This window comes from Amyelois transitella, chromosome 31 (genome assembly GCF_032362555.1).
Source record: "Amyelois transitella isolate CPQ chromosome 31, ilAmyTran1.1, whole genome shotgun sequence".
Lineage (NCBI taxonomy): Eukaryota > Metazoa > Arthropoda > Insecta > Lepidoptera > Pyralidae > Amyelois > Amyelois transitella.
Window position 1 is genome coordinate 2484872 of NC_083534.1, and position 19551 is coordinate 2504422.

The following is a 19551-nucleotide window of genomic DNA, read 5'->3' on the forward strand; positions in this document are numbered from 1 at the left end:
GCGAAGTTGCTCGATGTCGCCGCCGCGCCTGTGCTGCCTCACTTCCGTTGCTTAGTGATGTGATGTTTAGTGATGAAAGTTTGTTGTGAAAATCCCAACTCGGGATTGCAACTAGCTTTTGACCGGGACTTCGCTACTGTGGTATTTTTCAAAAATAAAAGTTGCTTTTGTTGTTTCAGCGGCCTCTGTGGCGCAAGGGTAGTGCGCTTGTCTGTGTTACCGGAGGTCTCGGGTTGGAAATCTGGCCAGGGCATGATGAGAGACGAACTTTCTCTTATTGTCTTGGATATATATATATTTAAAAAAAATGTATCATTGTATAAGTATCTAACAGAAGACTCGAACTTACTTAGAGGCTTACTCGATCTGTGTAATGTATAATATTCATAATTTACTTGAAAAGAAGTTTCTCTAAGTCCAAATTTGTGCCAAATTCTATTTAAATCAGAACATTACATAGTTTTGGAGTAGTATTTGTTACAAGTGCAAGTACATACTAAAGTATGTCTTTATTCTATACGGGTAGTCAGAGCCTACAGTGGGATACACAGGTGGATAGATAGGATTAAGATTCGGACGTGACAGAGACAAGTTGCTAGCCCATAGTAAAATGAGTCCGAAGTTTATTTGTGCCGTGTGGTTCCCGGCACCAATACAAAAAAGAATAGGACCACTCTATCTCTTTACCATGGATGTCGTAAAAGGCGACTAAGGGATAGGCTTATAAACTTGGGATTCTTTTTTAGGCGATGGGCTAGCAACCTGTCACTATTTGAATCTCAATTTTATCATTAAGCCAAATAGCTGAACGTGGCCATTCAGTCTATTCGAGACTGTTGGCTCTGTCTACCCCGCATGGGATATAGACGTGACCATATGTATGTATGTATGTTTATTAGTCCCTTGATTGACCTTAAATTCTTGATTGAATACATGAATGGAACTATTTCTTTAGTTGCCTTTTAAATCCATCGTTCTATGCATAAGTTCCGATAACAACACGGCACTTTCTTTTGCTTCGTTATGGCTGTACTTACCCCACAAAAGCTAAAACTAAACTTGTCTAACTTTATGTTTTTAAAAGAAACACTCATTTTAATACATGGTTACAGTACGAAATTATACTTTGGAGAACTAGTACTGACGCTCAACAACTTTTTATTTTGCAAAATAATTTTTATATTAGTAAATGCAAAGGATAATACCGAAAGTTACCCACCCCATTTCATCAAACAATACATATTTTATTTGATGAAAAAAAAAATTTCAAATATATTTCCCCGAATATATACCCCATATATTCGGGGAAATATATTTGAAATTTAAATAAATTTGTCATAGAAAATAAAAACCTATTCAATACTAGTAAACAATTACGAACATCTAATATAGATAGAAACATGTTTTAAGGAATATTTAGCACGTCCTACTAACGTTTTGCTCAAGGTGTTTTCCTTTACAAATGGACTTACAAGAGAAGCAAATTTTCGCAAAAAGAACTGCCTCCAGTCCATATCTTCCTCTATTGAAGTCGGAAAAATTTCTAAAACCTTCTCTAACGTAGCAAATACTTTCCTAAATACCTGTCTATAGAATCTGTCAATAGAATTTCGTGGAGTTTCAATATCCATCAATTACTTGATGGATATTGAAACTCCACGAAATTTTGAAATATTCACAATTTTGTGAAAATATTAAGTGCCTGCCGTGTGGTTTCCAACACTTAAGAATCGAAACCATTCCATATCTTTCCCATGGATGTCGTAAATGGCGACTAAGGGATAAGCTTATAAACTTGGGATTCCTCTTGTAGGCCATGGGCTAGCAATCTGTTACTTTTTGAATCTCAATCACATCATGAACTATACAGCTGACTTTGTGTCTACCCGTAAGGGATATATGTATGTTTAATTCTTCCCGAGGTCTAAGTTTGTGATGAACAACTTGTTCACTTGCTCGTAATTTTTTTTAAACATTTATAACTTTGTTTTTGCAATTGTGCATAATCTAGATTTTTCGGGACTCATTTAGCGTTTTCTCGTAGATAGAGAGTTAGCAGTACTGTACATATAAAAATTCATAAAAATGTCACTGTCACTGTGATGCGACTACGTCAGTGCGACGCAGAGATGAATGAATGAAATGAAGGGAATTTTGGCTTTTGTTGTTTGCTTTTGGTGGAATGAATGATGTGCAACAGAAGTAATATAATTATTTTTTTCTTTTAAAGTATATTTTCAAATAATTTCCTTCATAGATTTTATAAAAATGGAAAGCAAGGATGAAATCATGACATTCTACGGCAGATGCAAATGTTGCCTCGAATACGGCTACATGAAAAACATGTGGAAGGAACAAGTTTGGGAAGACGAAAGGGAAATCTATGGGGAAATGTTAATGGACACGTTTAATATTGTCGTAAGTTAACTTAATACTGGTATTTAACAATATCAAAAGGTGAAGAACTTCTACAGCCTAAGGCTGAGGCTTCGGCGTACTTCGGACCCTTGCCTGGAGAAATGAGGATGTAATCGAGTTTAACACTACGAAGAAGAAGAATTATTATAAAAGCTTTTTTCATCTTTCTGAACGAAAAATTTATACCCAGTCGCTGTTTATCCTATTCGCAATACAACATATTTATCATTATATTGTTTATACTTAAAGTAACACATATGCTAAGTACAGTGAGGCAATGTGTCATATTATTTCTGCAGCAAGACGAATAAGAGTTTAAAGTAATGTGCACTAGCTTCTACAAATTAGACTGAACATTCAAAATTCCTTTACAGTGGCAGTGTAACACTACTGAGGAAAGTATTTGCGAATCTTGCATCGGGCGGCTGCGAGATGCTTATCACTTCAAGAAGGAGGTCATCTCCTCTCAACAAATGTTGGATGAAGGCGTTGCTAAGGGTTTGTGTTTATTTTGGTTTCCTTGATAACATTCATACATAAATTTACGCCTGTTTCCTGATCTCTGCATACTTCTCTCCATGATCTCTGCATACTTCTTAGGCTTCATCCACATTTGTAACCCTCTTCATGTGAGTTTGGTAGTTTTAGGTACTCCTGACTTTATATTTGTTCGCACTTTATTGTTATTAAACGAGGTGGCGGAATTGGTAGATATGTTCTCGTGTTCTGTAAGCGAATTCACAAGAGTAACTCACTGTGTGATCTGTTGTGGTGCTATGGGCTGTGAGTAAATGATCCCAGTTGCCTACCGCTTGCTGTTCCATATCAGATCACATTTCGGTCCTATATTTTGGAATTAGGTACATTGTTTTTATTTTGTTTCTTTTTTATTATTATTTAATGTGAATCATTGTAAGTATACTTATCGCATTAGTGTAATACTGTTAGGATAAGTATAAAGTTTGTGAATAAATAAATAAATAAATATTCACCATTATTCCATGATAACTTACTACAAATTTATGTACACAAATCATATAAGAATGTGTTTATGGACACTTTGAATGACACCAATCCAGCTCTGTTCTCTAAGTACATTCATTTAGTATTTGCTTTCAAGCAGTTCTCTCAGCTCCCAAAGGAAATGTATAAAAAAAATATGTGTCAGTTACTTCTATTTCATTTACTTCTATTGCAGTTACTTATATTTCCATGCAGATTTCAAAATTCAATCAAAGAAAAGGCTTAAAAACTGGGGATTCCTTTAAGGCGAAGTCGCGGGCGGCCTTTAGTTGGCAATAATTTGAACCCTTTTTATTTTCAGATGAGCTGGCCATGGATTACAAGAATGATATGATGGAGTTATATTTAGAGGAAACATCACAAAGGACTGATGATGTTGAACAAGGAGAAGAGGAAGAACCGGCTGAACTTAAAACAGAGTATGAGATTGAGTATCTGGAGGAAGACGCGGACATTGTAGAGAGTAAGCACAAATTATTTCTGTTTTTCTTTTTTATTAATTTTGTTTTTAGGATAACATGTGGATGTGTAGGTTTTGCTCACGGTGTTTTCCTTTACAAATGGACTTACAAGAGAAGCAAATTTTCGCAAAAAGAACTGCCTCCAATCAATATGTTTCTTTATTGAAGTCGGTAAAATTTCTAAAACCTTCTCTAACATAGAAAATACTTTCCTAAAAACCGCATCAAAATTAGTTAAGCGAAATGCGAGATAATCGCGAATACATGCATAAATACAGGTCAATCTGATAACCACATATTTTTTAAGGCATTTAAAATTGTCAACATGCCAATACTTTAAACGCCGCGTGTTTAAAGTATTGGCATGTTTGTTTTTCCAACTGGATGAACAACAAAAAAGCGACGAAATTAGCACCACCTGCGAAAATCATCTAATTAAACGCTACCTACAAAAGAATATGGCTTTTTCGCAAATCCAAGGGGAACCCAGATAGTTCCCGATTGTGTTTTCATGCGATATCCAAGTAGATCTATTTGTTTAAAACTTAAAATAGTTTTTTAATATTGGCATGATAACAACTTATGTTATAACTTAAGACAGAAGGTCCACTAAGTGGAGACTAAATAGATTAACCGACTTGGTATTACATGGACCTCACAACTTATTTATTTATTTATTGCTTCCTTAATGTAAAATACAGATGTTTGTGTGATAATATCGAATCATTAAGGGCCCTGGCGGGCACTGCAATGAAGGAAGGACCATTTTTTAATATTACAGAATAAATAGATAAAAAATTACTCTTATAATCATGTTTTTTATATTAATATTTTATTAAATAGATACTTATTATGTATAGAATTGGACTTTTGATATACGTTATATTTCAAGAAGGAAACCTGTGAAGAGGTAAAAACAAATAAACTTACTTTCGCATTAATAATAATGCCGTGCCGTGTGGTTCCCGGCACCAATACAAAAAGAATAGGACCACTCCATCTCTTTCCCATGGATGTCGTAAAAGGCGACTAAGGGATAGGCTTAAAAATTTGGGTTTCTTCTTTTAGGCGATGGGCTAGCAACCTGTCACTATTTGAATCTCAATTCTATCATTAAGCCAAATAGCTGAATGTGGCCATTCAGGCTTTTCAAGACTGTTGGCTCTGTCTATGTATGTATGTTAATAATAATGTTTATTTATTTTAATATTTAAGAGTCGGTGAAGCCACAACTGGACCAGGATGTGGATTCCGATAGCGCATCGGGCAAGCAACAAACAAACTACAGGAACTACACCCAGGCCGACTTGAAGAAGTGTTTGGACATGATCCAGCGGGGCATGTCTCAGGCTGACGCGGCCAGGATCTTCAACATACCGAAGAAGACGCTCAATGTTAAAATAAGCAGTTTGAAGAAGAAATCTGGTGAGTTTTTACAAAGTTTCTTGAAGGCATGCCGTAAGAAGGGATTAAATTACCTTTATATTTTAAATTCGTTTGATCCCACGTTAAGTTCTCTGTCAGACCCAATGGTTGACTGGTAGATAATGCTCCCAGCATTAAGTCCGCCAATTGTGCTATACATTTGTATTTTGTGCTATGAAGTTTAAATAAATAAATAAATGAATTTCCTCCCACTTAAGGTTGACTGGAAGAGATAGCTTTAGCGATAAGTCTTTGCACCTCATTACCTGTGTTTTTTTTCTGTTTATTTTTTCTTATTGTGCAATAAAGAGTCTATCTATCTATCTAAATACTAGCCCATCGCCTACAAGAGGAATCCCAAGTTTATAAGCCTTATCCCTTAGTCGCTTCTTACGACACTCATTGGAAAGATATAGAGCGCTCCTATTATACATGAAGTGTCGGGAACCACACGGCAGTAGCAACCCGTTACTATTCCAATCTCAATTCCATCATAAAGCCATACAGCTGAACCGGGCCTTTCACTATTTTCAAAACCAAACCAAATGGCTCTGTCTACCAGCAAGGGATATAGACGTGACTATAAATGTATGCATGTGGATAATTATCATTAGTGATCAAATCGATTACGTCCTGAAGAAAGGTCAAGTGTACCCGAAACCGACAATTCGCATGAAGAGAGTTATGAGTGTGGATGAAGCGAAAGAAGTAGAAGTATGCAGGTATCGTGGCTAGTGGAAAGATGTAGTCTCTGCTGACTTTTGCGGGATAGAGGCATGATTCTATGTATGTATGTTTGTATGTAAGCCACGCTAACGTACGTGTAAGATATTCCTCCTCCTATCATCTTTTCTACCTGTGTTTCCGCAATAAAGAGATTTGAATTTGAATCCTAATGACTTTAGTTCCTCTTTGAAGCTTCCTCCCGGGTCGCGCCGTTGACCTGGAGTGGGTAACTGAGTCAGGTTTTAACATGACTCGTCTGCAGTCTGACCTCTGCAACCATTGCAGGGGAACCTGACCCATATTGTATCATTGTTACACATTCCGTGTGGTGCCGTGTGGTTCCCGGCACTAATAGAAAAAAGAATAGGACCACTCCATCTCTCTCCCATGGATGTCGTAAAAGGCGACTAAGGGGTAGGCTTATATACTTAGGATTCTTCTTTTAGGCGATGGGCTAGCAACCTGTCACTATTTGAATCTCAATTCTACCTTAAAGCAATATAGCTTTTCACTTACAGTAAGAGCATTGTTAGCTATCAAATCAATATATGTACTTACATAACTCAGAAAAAGAGTTATTATTGAGATGGGATTTGAATTTTGTGCTAACATAGGCGTAGGTATCGCATTTTTAAATCGGGCATCTTTCCGTTTCAACCACCGACACTGTGGGTATCGGGTAAATATTATAATCTTAAATTGTCCGCATCTTTTTTATTCTCTAAGTTGTTTTATCGATGATTGTATTTTGTGAGCAATTTTGTCACTAGATGGCAGCTCTAAGTCCATACACTTGGTGTGATCTTGTTAACATACATACATACATATGGTCACGTCTATATCCCTTGCGGAGTAGACAGACCCAACAGTCTTGAAAAGACTGAATGGCCACGTGTGATCTTGTTTTTACATAATTAACAGGAAAAATCTGCTTACAGTCAACTATACATTAAGCTACCCTGCACGGAACTCTTATGACACGGAAATAGAGGCAAATTGTATTGCCTAGGGTAGGTTGATGTGCTGTTGTCTGTACACACCGAATCACCGTTTGTTGGCTGTTAATAGGCGTTGGCGTGCGCCGAACTGTGTGCAAACAGCGCAACTGAAGCTAACTCACCCCCCTTTTCTTGGTATTCGTGGGCCCAGTGTGTGCGCAGCTTAAGAATTCATCGCTGTGATTTTATTCAATAGAAATAACGCCATATATTGTACAATGTATGTGAAAATAAAAATGCTTGAATCCTTTTGCGGAAATTTGATGTCGACTAGAGAAACTAGATATGGAATCTAGTGTACTGGGCACTGCCTCTACTAACCTAATCCTAAGGAGTAGTACAAGTAAAATTTGGGATTACCCTACATTGGAGCGGACGTGACGCGTTTATTGATAACACGTCAGTTTTTTAGCACGGCTATACCTAGACACGGCAGGCGCAGAAACACATATGAGAAGTCCGAAATGAAACAGTTATGAAGCAAGGAAATGAAAGCGGTGTTTATCTTTCTAGATGTGGAGTCGGACTCGGAAAGCGAGGCCGAGAGGCGCCCCACCGACATCAAGCGGCACAGAGACAACATTCGGGCGCTCCTCAAACACACTAACGCGACGCCGATCAAGAGGCACCAGGGCTTCGGGTTCACGTGCCACTACTGCCCCAAGCTGTTCACGAACGCCGCCGACTTGAAGAGACACACGTTCACGCACAAAAACATATCGGAAAGTTACAAAGTCACTCTCATTTATAACTATGCGGTGAGGTTGGATATGACAGGGTTGAAGTGTAAAATTTGCGAACGCGATATAGACGAATTGACGTTGGAAGAGGTCATGGAACATTTGAAGCGGCACGGGAAAAACATTCATTTTAACATCAACAACCATATATTACCATTTAAATTCGACACGAAAATATTGAGGTGTGTGATATGCGAGGAGAAGTTTTCATATTTCAAGCTGCTAGTGGACCACATGAGCGAGCATTACCCGAACTATAGATGCAAGATATGCAACAAAGGTTTCGTCAATAAAAACACGCTGAGAGGTCACATGTGCAGGCACAACGAAGGCGTGTTTCAATGCAGCAAATGTTCCAAAATATTCTCAACCAGATGCCACATGGTGAGTCACGAGCGGGTGGTGCACGTGCTCAAAAATAAGGTTCTCAAGTGCAGATATTGTTTGGAGAAATTCGTGGATGCAGTCCAGAGGAGGAATCACGAGACGGCCGAGCACGGCGCGGAGCCGGTCTCGTTCGTTTGCTGTGAATGCAATAACGTGTACGGCAGCCAGAGGGGCCTGACGAGCCACGTGAAGCGGTGCCACCTGAAGCTGAGGCCGCACAAGTGCGCGCTGTGCGGGAAGAGCTTCTTCAAGAAGACGGCGCTGCAGAACCACATGGTGTCGCACACAGGCGAGAAGAGGTTCGAGTGTCACGTGTGCGGGAAATGTTACGGCACCAGGAACAATTTGAGGTTCCACGTTCAGAGGAAACACTGTAACAAGGTTTCTAATGACGAGGTCGAGCACGCGTACAAAGTCGTATGAATTTAGGCATAAAGTGAGTTGATAACATGTTTATGTAAGTAGGTAAATATACCAGAATAAAGTAAATCAGAATAAGTGATTTTCACAATTTCGTCTAAATTTGTGTTAACACCGCATACTGTTGCGATTAATAAAGGTGGCGATCAATGGGTTACTTTAAATATAGCTTTATAGTCTACTAGTTTCTCTCTAGTCTTAAATACCTAATTATTTCGCTAAATACTTGAAGCTCTGAACTACCACTCTAGCTATAGATCCTTTCTATTCCTATATGTATATGATGAAAGACCTAGCCTAATTTCACATAACATTGATGCTTTTATATAAGAACTAGGTATATATATATGTCCACCTAAGAATATAGATCAAAAATGCTGCTATCTAGCGGCATTGTTCACAAAATGCAATGGTCGACAAAAATCTATTGAGAACAAACCCTTTCAGACTTTGCACGAGCGTATACACGGGACATCATTCCCGTGATAGTTAAACATAATCATGCCTTAGCAGATGCCTAAAGGTCAATTCACACCGAGAGCTGTACACTTGATATAACTTTCGCTGGAGGTACCGAACTCCGCGGCACGCTGCACGTGCCCTTAGGTTTTGTTAGGGGAATAATATCCGAATAAAATATAGCTAAATAAGCTCAAAGTTAACAGTGACGGGGTTGCCAGATCAATGAAACTATTTTAATATGTTTCCACAGAAACTCCAGCCCGCGAGAAGACGCAAGAATACCGCGAAAGAGCCGAGAAATCGCTCAAACTCATCGAGGAGACACAAACTATTTTAGAAATGACCAACACTGTGCCCTTTAAGGTGAAAGCTGCCAGACTCTACTGCGCGTATTGCTACCTCAAGGGAGGCCACTTCGAAGACGCCGATGAACTAAGAAGTCACACATTCGAACACCACGAAACTGAGAGAATAGTCGCTATAGATTCCATACTAAGACCGTTTTGCCTTAATGAAATACTGAGGATTGATATACATAACCTGTCGTGCGCTGTCTGCAAGATAAGGCTGCCCGGGTGGAATGAAATGTTTCAGCACATGTACGACGAACACGGGAAACAGTTCGACCAAGCGTACACAAGGCTGATTCCTTACGAATTGAGTCACGACTTGCGTTGCGCGCTGTGCGACGAACGCCACACGAACATCCACTATTTAGAGTCGCACATGAACGCGCATTACAACAACCAAGTTTGTCCGGAGTGCGGGGACACGTTCGTGTCGGTGTCCAGACTAAAAAGACATATGGAGATACACAGTACGGGGTCGTATCCATGTGAATACTGCGAAAAAGTGTTCACGTTGAAGAAGTACAGAGTGAAACACATAGCGATGATGCACAAGCTAGCGAAGACTTTGAAATGTTTTTATTGCACCGAGCGTTTCTTTACAGAACACTTGAAGAATTTACATATACGGAAGTGTCATAAGGATAAGATTAAGATAATAACTTGTGAGATTTGCGGCAAGATGTTTGACTGGCGACCGAATTACTTGAGTCATTTGAAGAAGGCGCACACGAAAGTGCAGCGGTATCAGTGTAAGTTCTGCTTGAAGTAGTTCACGGCGAAGCATGACTATAAGTTGCACGAACAGAGGCACCTGGGCACCGGGAAGTATGTGTGTGTGTTGTGTAACAAGAACTTTGTGACCGGACAAGAGCTGAGGAGCCATCAGAAGGTCCATTCTAAGGAGAGGAAGTAGAAATAGTTGTCTCGCTTTGTTCAAAGCATTTGTATACTCTGGTTTATTCTATAGTTCCAAGTGAGAAGTGCAACTGAGAGCGTAGAAGTGCAATGAAGCAACTTTTTATAGCTAATATTCTGATTCTGGTTGTAAAATATAGCTCTCAAGTAGCTCCTTACTTGGTGATGGGAGAAAAAGAGACGATAATACTATTTGGTAGTGCGTACTTTATGTAAATACGTGCTGATTATTTTACAAGTATCACTGACTTAACAATTGTTTTCGTTGTAATTTGATAAATAAATTTACAAGTGGAGAAGAGACTTTTTTTTAAACTACCTACACCAATAAATTTAGATTTTTTGGCGAAAATCCAAACGTTGTGATTGTGCTTTTCAAAAATTGAGCTTTATCAACTAGGGGTTGGAAATGTGGATTATTGAGCTCTGGTTTTCGTCAGCAGCTCTGCCAGCAGGCAAGAGAGCACTCTTCCTCCTGGCTTAAGTATCGGTTTAACTCAAATGCCTTATTTTCCGTTCACGTAGGAATGACCAAAAAGGTAATCTATTTATTTTATCAGTCTTCTTCTTGCAGCGTCATCTTCAATAATGAAGGTCGAGAATCATCAATACTATCTGTACTTTGGGGTAGTTTGGGAGACAGCTCCTCGGAATAGAGACCGTGTGCTCTTTTTGTCCAATGGTGTAGGTTTCTAAGCCATCATAGTCGTCGTCATCTAAGCTATTTTCTGCCCTGGATTTTACCTTGTAAAATAATTGTCAGTCAGTCACTCAGTAACGGAAGAGCTTTTTTATATATAGAGGTGATAAAATACGCCCCTGTGGTACTCCACTCAATATTTCAACATTGGAAGACAGCCGACGTTCATATCTCACATTTGTTACCTGTTACCTAAACAGATTCTGTATTCTGTTGAATGTCCTTATCATCGACGTTAACCGCATGCAGGAACTCAAACAGTTTGTCATATAGTACTCTATCAAAGGCCTTCTCTTAATCTATGAAACAGACATGTACGTCGCAATTTATATCCAGGCATCAATGTAGTATGTCCACTATATAAAAGTTTGCAATGTCGGAAAGGGCTAATATGAAAATCTGTTATATAAGTTAAAGACCTTGTTGTACTCATATAATGGGAATAAAATTTAAATTCGCTCTTTTAGCATTAGAAATGTAAATAAGGCGTCACTGGTTCTTAGGACTCGATCTAAAGCCAAACTGACTACGCGAATCTTCGCATTTTTTATAAAGACGCCCAAGACAAGAAGACCTTCAACACGTTACTCATAGTGACCTGGGAGCACGGCAGTGCCCCGGCCAAGTCGAGACAAGTGAAACGCAAAGGCTTACCTTTTCTCGAAAGATTTCGCCTTTTTTTTAACCATCCTCTTTGGTTACATGAAGCTAAATAGTTAAAAATTTTATGATGAATGCCATCAGTAAAATCATTAAATATGCAAAGTTTGAATATTTACTTCAGATTTTATTAGGGTCTAAAATAGCAAATTTCTTCACTGACTCACTGATGATCATCAACATTCTAGGGTCTTCCTGAAGTTCTAGAAAACTGAAATTTAGTATGTAAGCTAATATTGCTACAGAAATAACAGACAAATTATAAAACCTGACTTTGCCTAAGTTATCCTCTGGGAATAGGAGGTGGAAGTTTCTATGCATATATTACTCTTCACGTGCAGATTGCAAAAGTCAATTAATGGAAAGGCCTTCCATTAACATAGGATTCTTCTTTAAGGCGATGGTAAGAAATATTCGCATTCGTATGCGTAATTAGGTTACAGATTCCAGATCCAATTTATTATACGTGTTTCTTTCCTATTTATTCAACTAACAAAATTAACCAAAATTATTTTATGAAAAATGCTACCAAATCGAGTGAAAAAGTTGTCAGATCTCTCGAAACGCACGCATCACATAACGCATAAATCTTGGCCCTTTATTAGATTTGACATCTTTTTCACCGGGTATAAGACTCGTCTTGGTACCATGAATGATTCTAGTGGCATAGATTTTACTCATTGATTAACATTTCATATATATAGCTGCGCGATATAGATATAGTATATCTGTGTGGTAAATTAAGATAAAATTTGTTTCGCTCTTAAGTTAAAATTACAAATATTTCTCTCTAAAGTTACAATTACATTTATCGCGTACAGCGTCGCGTCTCGTCTTGCTGGGAATTTACTTTAAGTCATAAGAATCTTTATGCCAAAGACAGAGAAATACTATTTAATTTATATGTTTTTGATGTTTCCACAGAAACTCCAGCCCGCGAGAAGACGCAAGAATACCGCGAGAGAGCCGAGAAATCGCTCAAATTCATCGAAGAGACACAAACTATTTTAGAAATGACCAACACCGTGCCCTTTAAGGTGAAAGCTGCCAGACTCTACTGCGCGTATTGCTACCTCAAGGGAGGCCACTTCGAAGACGCCGATGAACTAAGAAGTCACACATTCGAACACCATGAAACTGAGAGAATAGTCGCTATAGAATCTATACTGAGACCTTTTTGGCTTAACGAAATACTGAGGATTGATATACATAACCTGTCGTGCGCTGTCTGCAAGATAAGGCTGCCCGGGTGGAATGAAATGTTTCAGCACATGTACGACGAACACGGGAAACAGTTCGACCAAGCGTACACAAGGCTGATTCCTTACGAATTGAGTCACGACTTGCGTTGCGCGCTGTGCGACGAACGCCACACGAACATCCACTATTTAGAGTCGCACATGAACGCGCATTACAACAACTACGTTTGCCCAGAGTGCGGGGACACGTTCGTGTCGTTATCCAGGATTAAAAAACATATGGAAATACACAGTACGGGGTCGTATCCTTGTGAATACTGCGGGAAAGTGTTCACGTTGAAGAAGTACAGAGTGAAACACATAGCGATGATGCACAAGCTGGTGAAGACCTTCAAGTGTTTTTATTGCACAGAGCGCTTCGTTACAGAACACTTGAAGCATTTACACGTAAGGGAGTGTCATAAGGATAAGATTAAGATAATAACATGTGAGATTTGCGGCAAGATGTTTGACTGGCGACCGAATTACTTGAGTCATTTGAAGAAGGCGCACACGAAAGTGCAGCGGTATCAGTGTAAGTTCTGCTTGAAGTGGTTCACGGCGAAGCACGACTATAAGTTGCACGAACAGAGGCACCTGGGCACCGGGAAGTATGTGTGTGTGTTGTGTAACAAGAACTTTGTGACCGGACAAGAGCTGAGGAGCCATCAGAAGGTCCATTCTAAGGAGAGGAAGAAGTAGTACTAGATAGCAGCAGTAGATAGACAGCGTTAATTTGCCATAAAATGGTGATGTATGTAACGTGATGAGACAAGGGTTTTTCCTCTAAAGCGAGAGATATACTAACCTGGTTTCAAATTCCTCTTGCATTTACCTCTGAGTTACGTACATTATTCTGAAATTGAGTCGGTAAGGGAGAACAGACATTCATTAACTTTTACATTCCTGCATAATAGGCTGACCCAGGGCTCCACCGCAGGCAGTGTGCCACCGGGGCGAACATCAGGACGATAATTATGTTTTATTAGTTTGTACTTTAGGTTTACGTGTTGTCGAATTATTGTGCAAGTATTGTTGACTTAAATCTATATTTAAATAGGCAGTTGTATTTTTGCGAATAAATATACGAGTGAAAAGGAGATTGTTTTATTTGTATTATTTACCTATAAGTACTAGACGTTCGCCGCGAACTGAAACCTCGCGAACACTGCTTTTTTTTACAAATTTGTGAAAATCTCAAAAACGACTTTGATTTGACGGTTGTGATGCACCACGAACTTTAAATTTCTATTGACAGATTCTATGTATATGTACATTTTCAATTTCATAAAAATCACACCAATGTTTTGAAAGTCATCGCACAAAATATGCATTTTCGCCTCAAGTTGTTTGGTAGTCAATCAATGAATCAAACCAGTCAAAGAATCTAGAATTTTTGGCGAGAACCCAAACGGCCACTTTCGAATTCCGTTTCTAAATGTTAGTGCTAATATTTTTCCAATTGTTTTATTTACTAGTTCGCCACGGAGATGCGAAGAAAAACAGTATGTGCCGACTGCTTCCCGTGGAATTGCCGGTTTAATTATAGATTCAGATCGCTCTTGAAAAGCCTTCAAGGTGTGGTTTAGATAATTATCCGGGATACAAATAAAATAGGTACTATGTGTTGGTAAAAATAAAGAAACCTATAATATAAAACTTAAAAACATAAAAAAAACCTTATTTTAATTGCATCTTAATATCATTCTTGTGAAAAATTAACAAAAGACGATCGTACTTTTTCGTCTCTCAAAATTATTACTTTTTTGTTAGCGGCCAATGCGTACCTAAACTAAACAATACATTTTTAAACAAGGTGTTAATCAAGTTTGGACGACTCCGGCCGGTGTGTTCATGATGGTGGATGGGCAGAGAGTCTTGAAAACGAAGCGACTTTCAATTGACATTCGTCTAACTAATCGTATAATTCGGCGATGACATCGCTACGCGAGACGAATCGTGTATCATCAGCATCAGCCCTCCTTAGAAGACAGTGATTAAGAAACAATTAGAGATTTTGTAGGGAGTTTAGAAAAGGTGTGTTCTGAGAGCAACCGTGAGACCAGCGCACTCACATGATCCGGCTCGTGTGACCCTAAGGTTCTACCAACTAGCCATGGGGATGGTGGGAGGTGACCTAGCCGTAGTGTTAGGTAAATATTGGTTTTTGTCTAAAGTTCTTGAGCAGTAACGACCTCCCGGCGGTGTCATCAAGCTATTTACTAAATCCTTCACAACTCACTTTTGTAAAACAAACATAACGTTTGGTGTAATACAAAAAGTAAAGAGTTCATGTTTATTGAGAACTCCCTGATTTTAAACATACACGTTACACCTTTATACTCTCCTACGGGCTAGACAGAGCCTGTAGTGACGGCGGCGTGGTAAAGAAGATTGGAAAAATAATTCATCTTGTGAGTGTGATAGCTGACCACGAAAAGTGTAATACTTAATACCTACATCTCTCTCTCCATAAGTTAACCGCTACGAAAAAAATTTTACTATTAGTATAAATAAACTTAGTGGAAAGCATTTTAGTCCTGTAGTAAAACTGTAACTATTTGAATCTCAATCACTACATAGTATAAAACAAAGTCGCCCATTTTGTCTGTAGTCCCTTCGTATGCATAAAACTTTAAAACTACGCAACGGATTTTGATGCGGTTTTCACTAATAGAAAGAGTATTTTCTCCGACAGGTTTTTATATATAATTGAAATACATTGAAACTATATTAGCTGAGTTATAGCGATTTATGTCCAAGAAGTCAGAAAAAAAATCTAATTGAAGATTGCATTTGTGCGTGCGCCGCTTATACCGTTGGATACAAGTAAGAACAATGTATAGCAAAAACATTGGTCTTTATTAGTTCTACAAAAAAGTCCGCGATGACATATATCCAGCTTTTTTATTTAAGTCACAAAAACTACTTTTCTGTATTAAAAAAACATTTAATTCGTTGGGTGATGTTTAACTGGTGATATAACCAATAATACATATATCCTTATCAAAATAAGTAAGTTCATCATCACGAGCATTTAATTTAGATAATTTTTGCAGTTTACAGTGTGTTATTTAGACATATAGTTTAGGAGATATCACGATATTAGTATTGCGGCACGGTACGGGCCGGCCGCGGCGGCGGGGGCAGCGTCCCTATAAATAGCGCGTCGGCGGCAGCGGAAAATGTAGACAAAGTTAATCTTCTAAAAATAAATGTAAATAAAAAATAAGTAAAAGTAATAAAATGTAGAATGTAAATAATTTAAAAAGTAAACAAGAAAATAATAGTTAGATGTATATAACAAAAGTAGGTAAGTACATAAAAAAAGAAAACAAAAAATATAAAAAAACGGTACATAAAAAATAAATAATATTAAAAAGTAGGTACTACGACTTTGATCTATACATATAAGACAAAAAAAATCTGTACATTACTGTACTTAAATATTTTTTCCAAAAACTGATAGGGGGGGCGATCAAAGAAGAGTCACAGAAACCAAAAAACATTTTAATATTTTAAACGCGGTTAAGGGAAAGAGAAGTTATTGTGAATTGAAAATTAGTATCCAATATGTGTTGGTGCGTTGACTGTATTTGTCGAAGTAGCGGGATACACGCAAACGAAGTTGCGCGGGTCAGCTTTTATCATAAATAGCTGAACGTGGCCCTATCAGTATTAGCAGTAGAAGTAGTAGATTATGTAGAAGGTATGTGGATTATGTTATGTATGTATGTAGAATGTCGTTTAACTAACTTAAGACTTAATTTTGGAATTGAGAAATTAAAAACTTCTGTATCATATCTATCAAAATATGGAAGTTAAATTTCATAGAGCCCGTCTTAATATGATGTTTTCTTATGTGATTACCTACTTGGTAATTATATCTATACTAATATTATAAAGCTGAAGAGTTTGTTTGTTTGAACGCGCTAATCTCAGGAACTACTGGCTCGAATTGAAAAAATCTTTTTGTGTTGAATAGACCATTTATCGAGGAAGGCTTTAGGCTATATTACATCACACTGCAACTATTAGGAGTGAAGAAATCATGGAATATGTGTGAAAAAACAGGGTAAATTATTCATCCTTGAGGGCTTCAATGATGCCTAAAATAACTATTCCACGCGGACGAAGTCGCGGGCACAGCTAATACTTAATAATATAACAATATTAATTGTTCGCCTGCCTGCACCGGTTGCTCATTTTGCCAAAAGGACAATGAATGGTTTGTGAGAAAAGGTGTCATTCTGTCTGCTCTGCCATTCACAGGGGCGCCGGGCGAGGACGTAAAGTAAGACCACAGTTCCGTACAGTATAATTATTTAGGCACAGAAATAAAAGTTATCAATCTGGAAACGTGATTTCATTGAAAAATATATCTATTTTTAAATTATTTTATAGCTATGAGAAGAACAAGCGATATAACTTAATAGATGTCATATGTAATGAGATACTTTTGTTATTCTCTTGACTTTAGTCCCGGTTGCATCATCACCGCAACCGCAGGAGCCCGGGGTATGCCTTTGACCTGGATTATGGATCCTAGATTGAGTGAGTCAGGTTTTTACAAAAATCGAGCTCCGCAACCTTTGCAGGTGAACCTAACCCTTATTGGTTACCTGCAAAGCCTTCTAAGTTGCCTGGATGTGCTGGTTCCCTTGCGGTTCTCCCTCGCCGTAAGAGCATCGGTTAGTATTCAAACTAATGTGTATTACTTCGAAAATAGTTATTGGTATATGACGGAGGTCAAATTTAAATCGTATGTAAGACCATATTGTTAATTCAATATTCCAGAAAGTCATATTTAGTCTAGTCTGAAGCCGTGTGCCGTGTGGTTCCCGGCACCAATAAAAAAAAGAAAAGGACCACTCCATCTCTTTCCCATGGGTGTCGTAAAAGGCGATTAAGGGAGAGGCTTACAAATTTGGGATTCTTTTTTAGGCGATGGGCTAGCAACCTCTGACTATTTGAATGTCAATTCTATCATTAAGCTGTGGTGAACTGAACGTGGCCATTCCGTCTTTTCAAGAGTGTTGGCTCTGTCTACCCCGCAAGGGATATAGACGTGACATAGCATATGTACATATATATGTCTGAAGCATTTAGATACCTAAACCTGTTCATCGCACTTTGCACTCAATAAAATTCTCTAACAACAAACAACAGGTGTGTATGTGTGTATATAATGCCAGCTGCTAGTGCCAAGTACGCCGCGGTCTGATGTCCGGGTTTCAGCTGGGAATTAGATAAACTTTCCTGGCCTAGATTTATAGAGTGATGAGGAAAAAATCTAGGTTATTATTGGCGCTGGTCTTTCAACATTTCACGAATTGTTATTTGTGTGTGTGTTTACATGAACGAATTCCTGGTAGTTTTTAAATTTTCGATGGGGGAATTCACAAACAAAGTATATCTAGATATTAACAATTGAGATAAGCCTATAATAATACTCGTATGCTGAAATTAGATCAATAAATATAATAAGTAAATATGATAAATAAATTCAAACATAAAATTGTATTTTTAAGCGCTGGCTTTGCAGTGAAATAACCTCAAAATAACTTTGTAGCGGGAGCAATGATTCGGCTCGAACGCCAGGCTAGGCGTTATAACCTAACCTAACCTAAAAATACCCGAGGACCCTATAAAAGCACACGTCCCGGAGTTTCTAGTTAAGGTTACTCGGCGCATACCAAGTTAAGTAGCTCGCTAACTCAGGCGGCTATTTGCTGGATACACCCACGCTCTCTGAAATTGTGAAAATAGTGCAATAAATATTGTCGTTATCCTATGAATCCTTAAACTGTCTCTCAACACCCTTACTTGCGACGTTTTACTTAAACGTCACAGTGGCGCCCAACGTGGGGCCAGCGTTACAAATGTACCGCATCTCCAAATTATAATTTGAATGTCTAGATTTAAATCGCTTTCATTTATCTACAGAACAAACAGGAAAGTGAAACAGTTTTAAGATAGTGTGTTTCTAATACGAGTATCATTTTGTAAATAAGAAACTAATATATATACCTAAGTATAGTTCCTGCATAGGGAATTGAGACAAAAGTTTCGAAGGAAGAATATGCCCGAAAATACCAGGAATCCCTCGAATTGCTGGATGTTGTAAAGTTTTATTATATTTCTCTGTACTTAGATCTATTGTGAAAGTAACAATCAAACTCATTTTTTTTACAATATTTTGAAGATCTCATAAACTACTTAACCGATTTTGATGCTCTATGAACTTAAAATTTCTATTGACAAATTCTACATACATTTAAAATTGCATAAAAATCAGACCAATGGTTCCAAAGTTATCGCGTATATACAAAAATTGTATTTTCGCCCAAAGTTGATAGGTAGGTATACCTCACTCGGTCATATTGGTCCAAATCAGAAACTCCTTAAAAGTCTTTAAAAAAAGAAACCTTAACTACACAGAACCCTAAAACCATAGCTCAGAGACGACCAGTTAAAGAAGCCGCCTTAAAAAAATGGCGCCCAGTCAAGTAGAATGCCATTGATACGATTCTGAATAGGCAAGAACATCTCGGTCGGAGTGAATTGTCATCTATTGTTATTGTTATTTTAAATTGCCCTCTGAATGAGTTTGCTGAGCAAAGGTGTA

The 19551-nt window shown here is 38.1% G+C and overlaps 1 protein-coding gene across 3 annotated transcripts; it reads left to right on the plus strand.

Annotated features, from left to right (window-relative positions):
- Positions 1–2174: 2174 nt before the first annotated feature.
- On the plus strand, positions 2175–14008 carry LOC106130069 (zinc finger and BTB domain-containing protein 38). 3 transcript variants are annotated; one of them, XM_060953257.1, is made up of 6 exons: positions 2175–2418; positions 2793–2916; positions 3743–3904; positions 5118–5327; positions 7565–8614; positions 9311–9447. In XM_060953257.1, exons 1-5 carry the CDS (start codon positions 2269–2271, stop codon positions 8599–8601), a joined length of 1683 nt encoding a protein of 560 aa, XP_060809240.1. In that variant the 5' UTR covers positions 2175–2268; the 3' UTR covers positions 8602–8614; positions 9311–9447. The 3 variants fall into 3 exon arrangements, with proteins under 3 accessions (XP_060809240.1, XP_060809241.1, XP_060809242.1); XM_060953258.1 differs by lacking the exons at positions 7565–8614; positions 9311–9447 and adding an exon at positions 12610–14008; XM_060953259.1 differs by lacking the exon at positions 7565–8614 and having other exon boundaries at positions 9311–12390.
- Positions 14009–19551: the final 5543 nt, after the last annotated feature.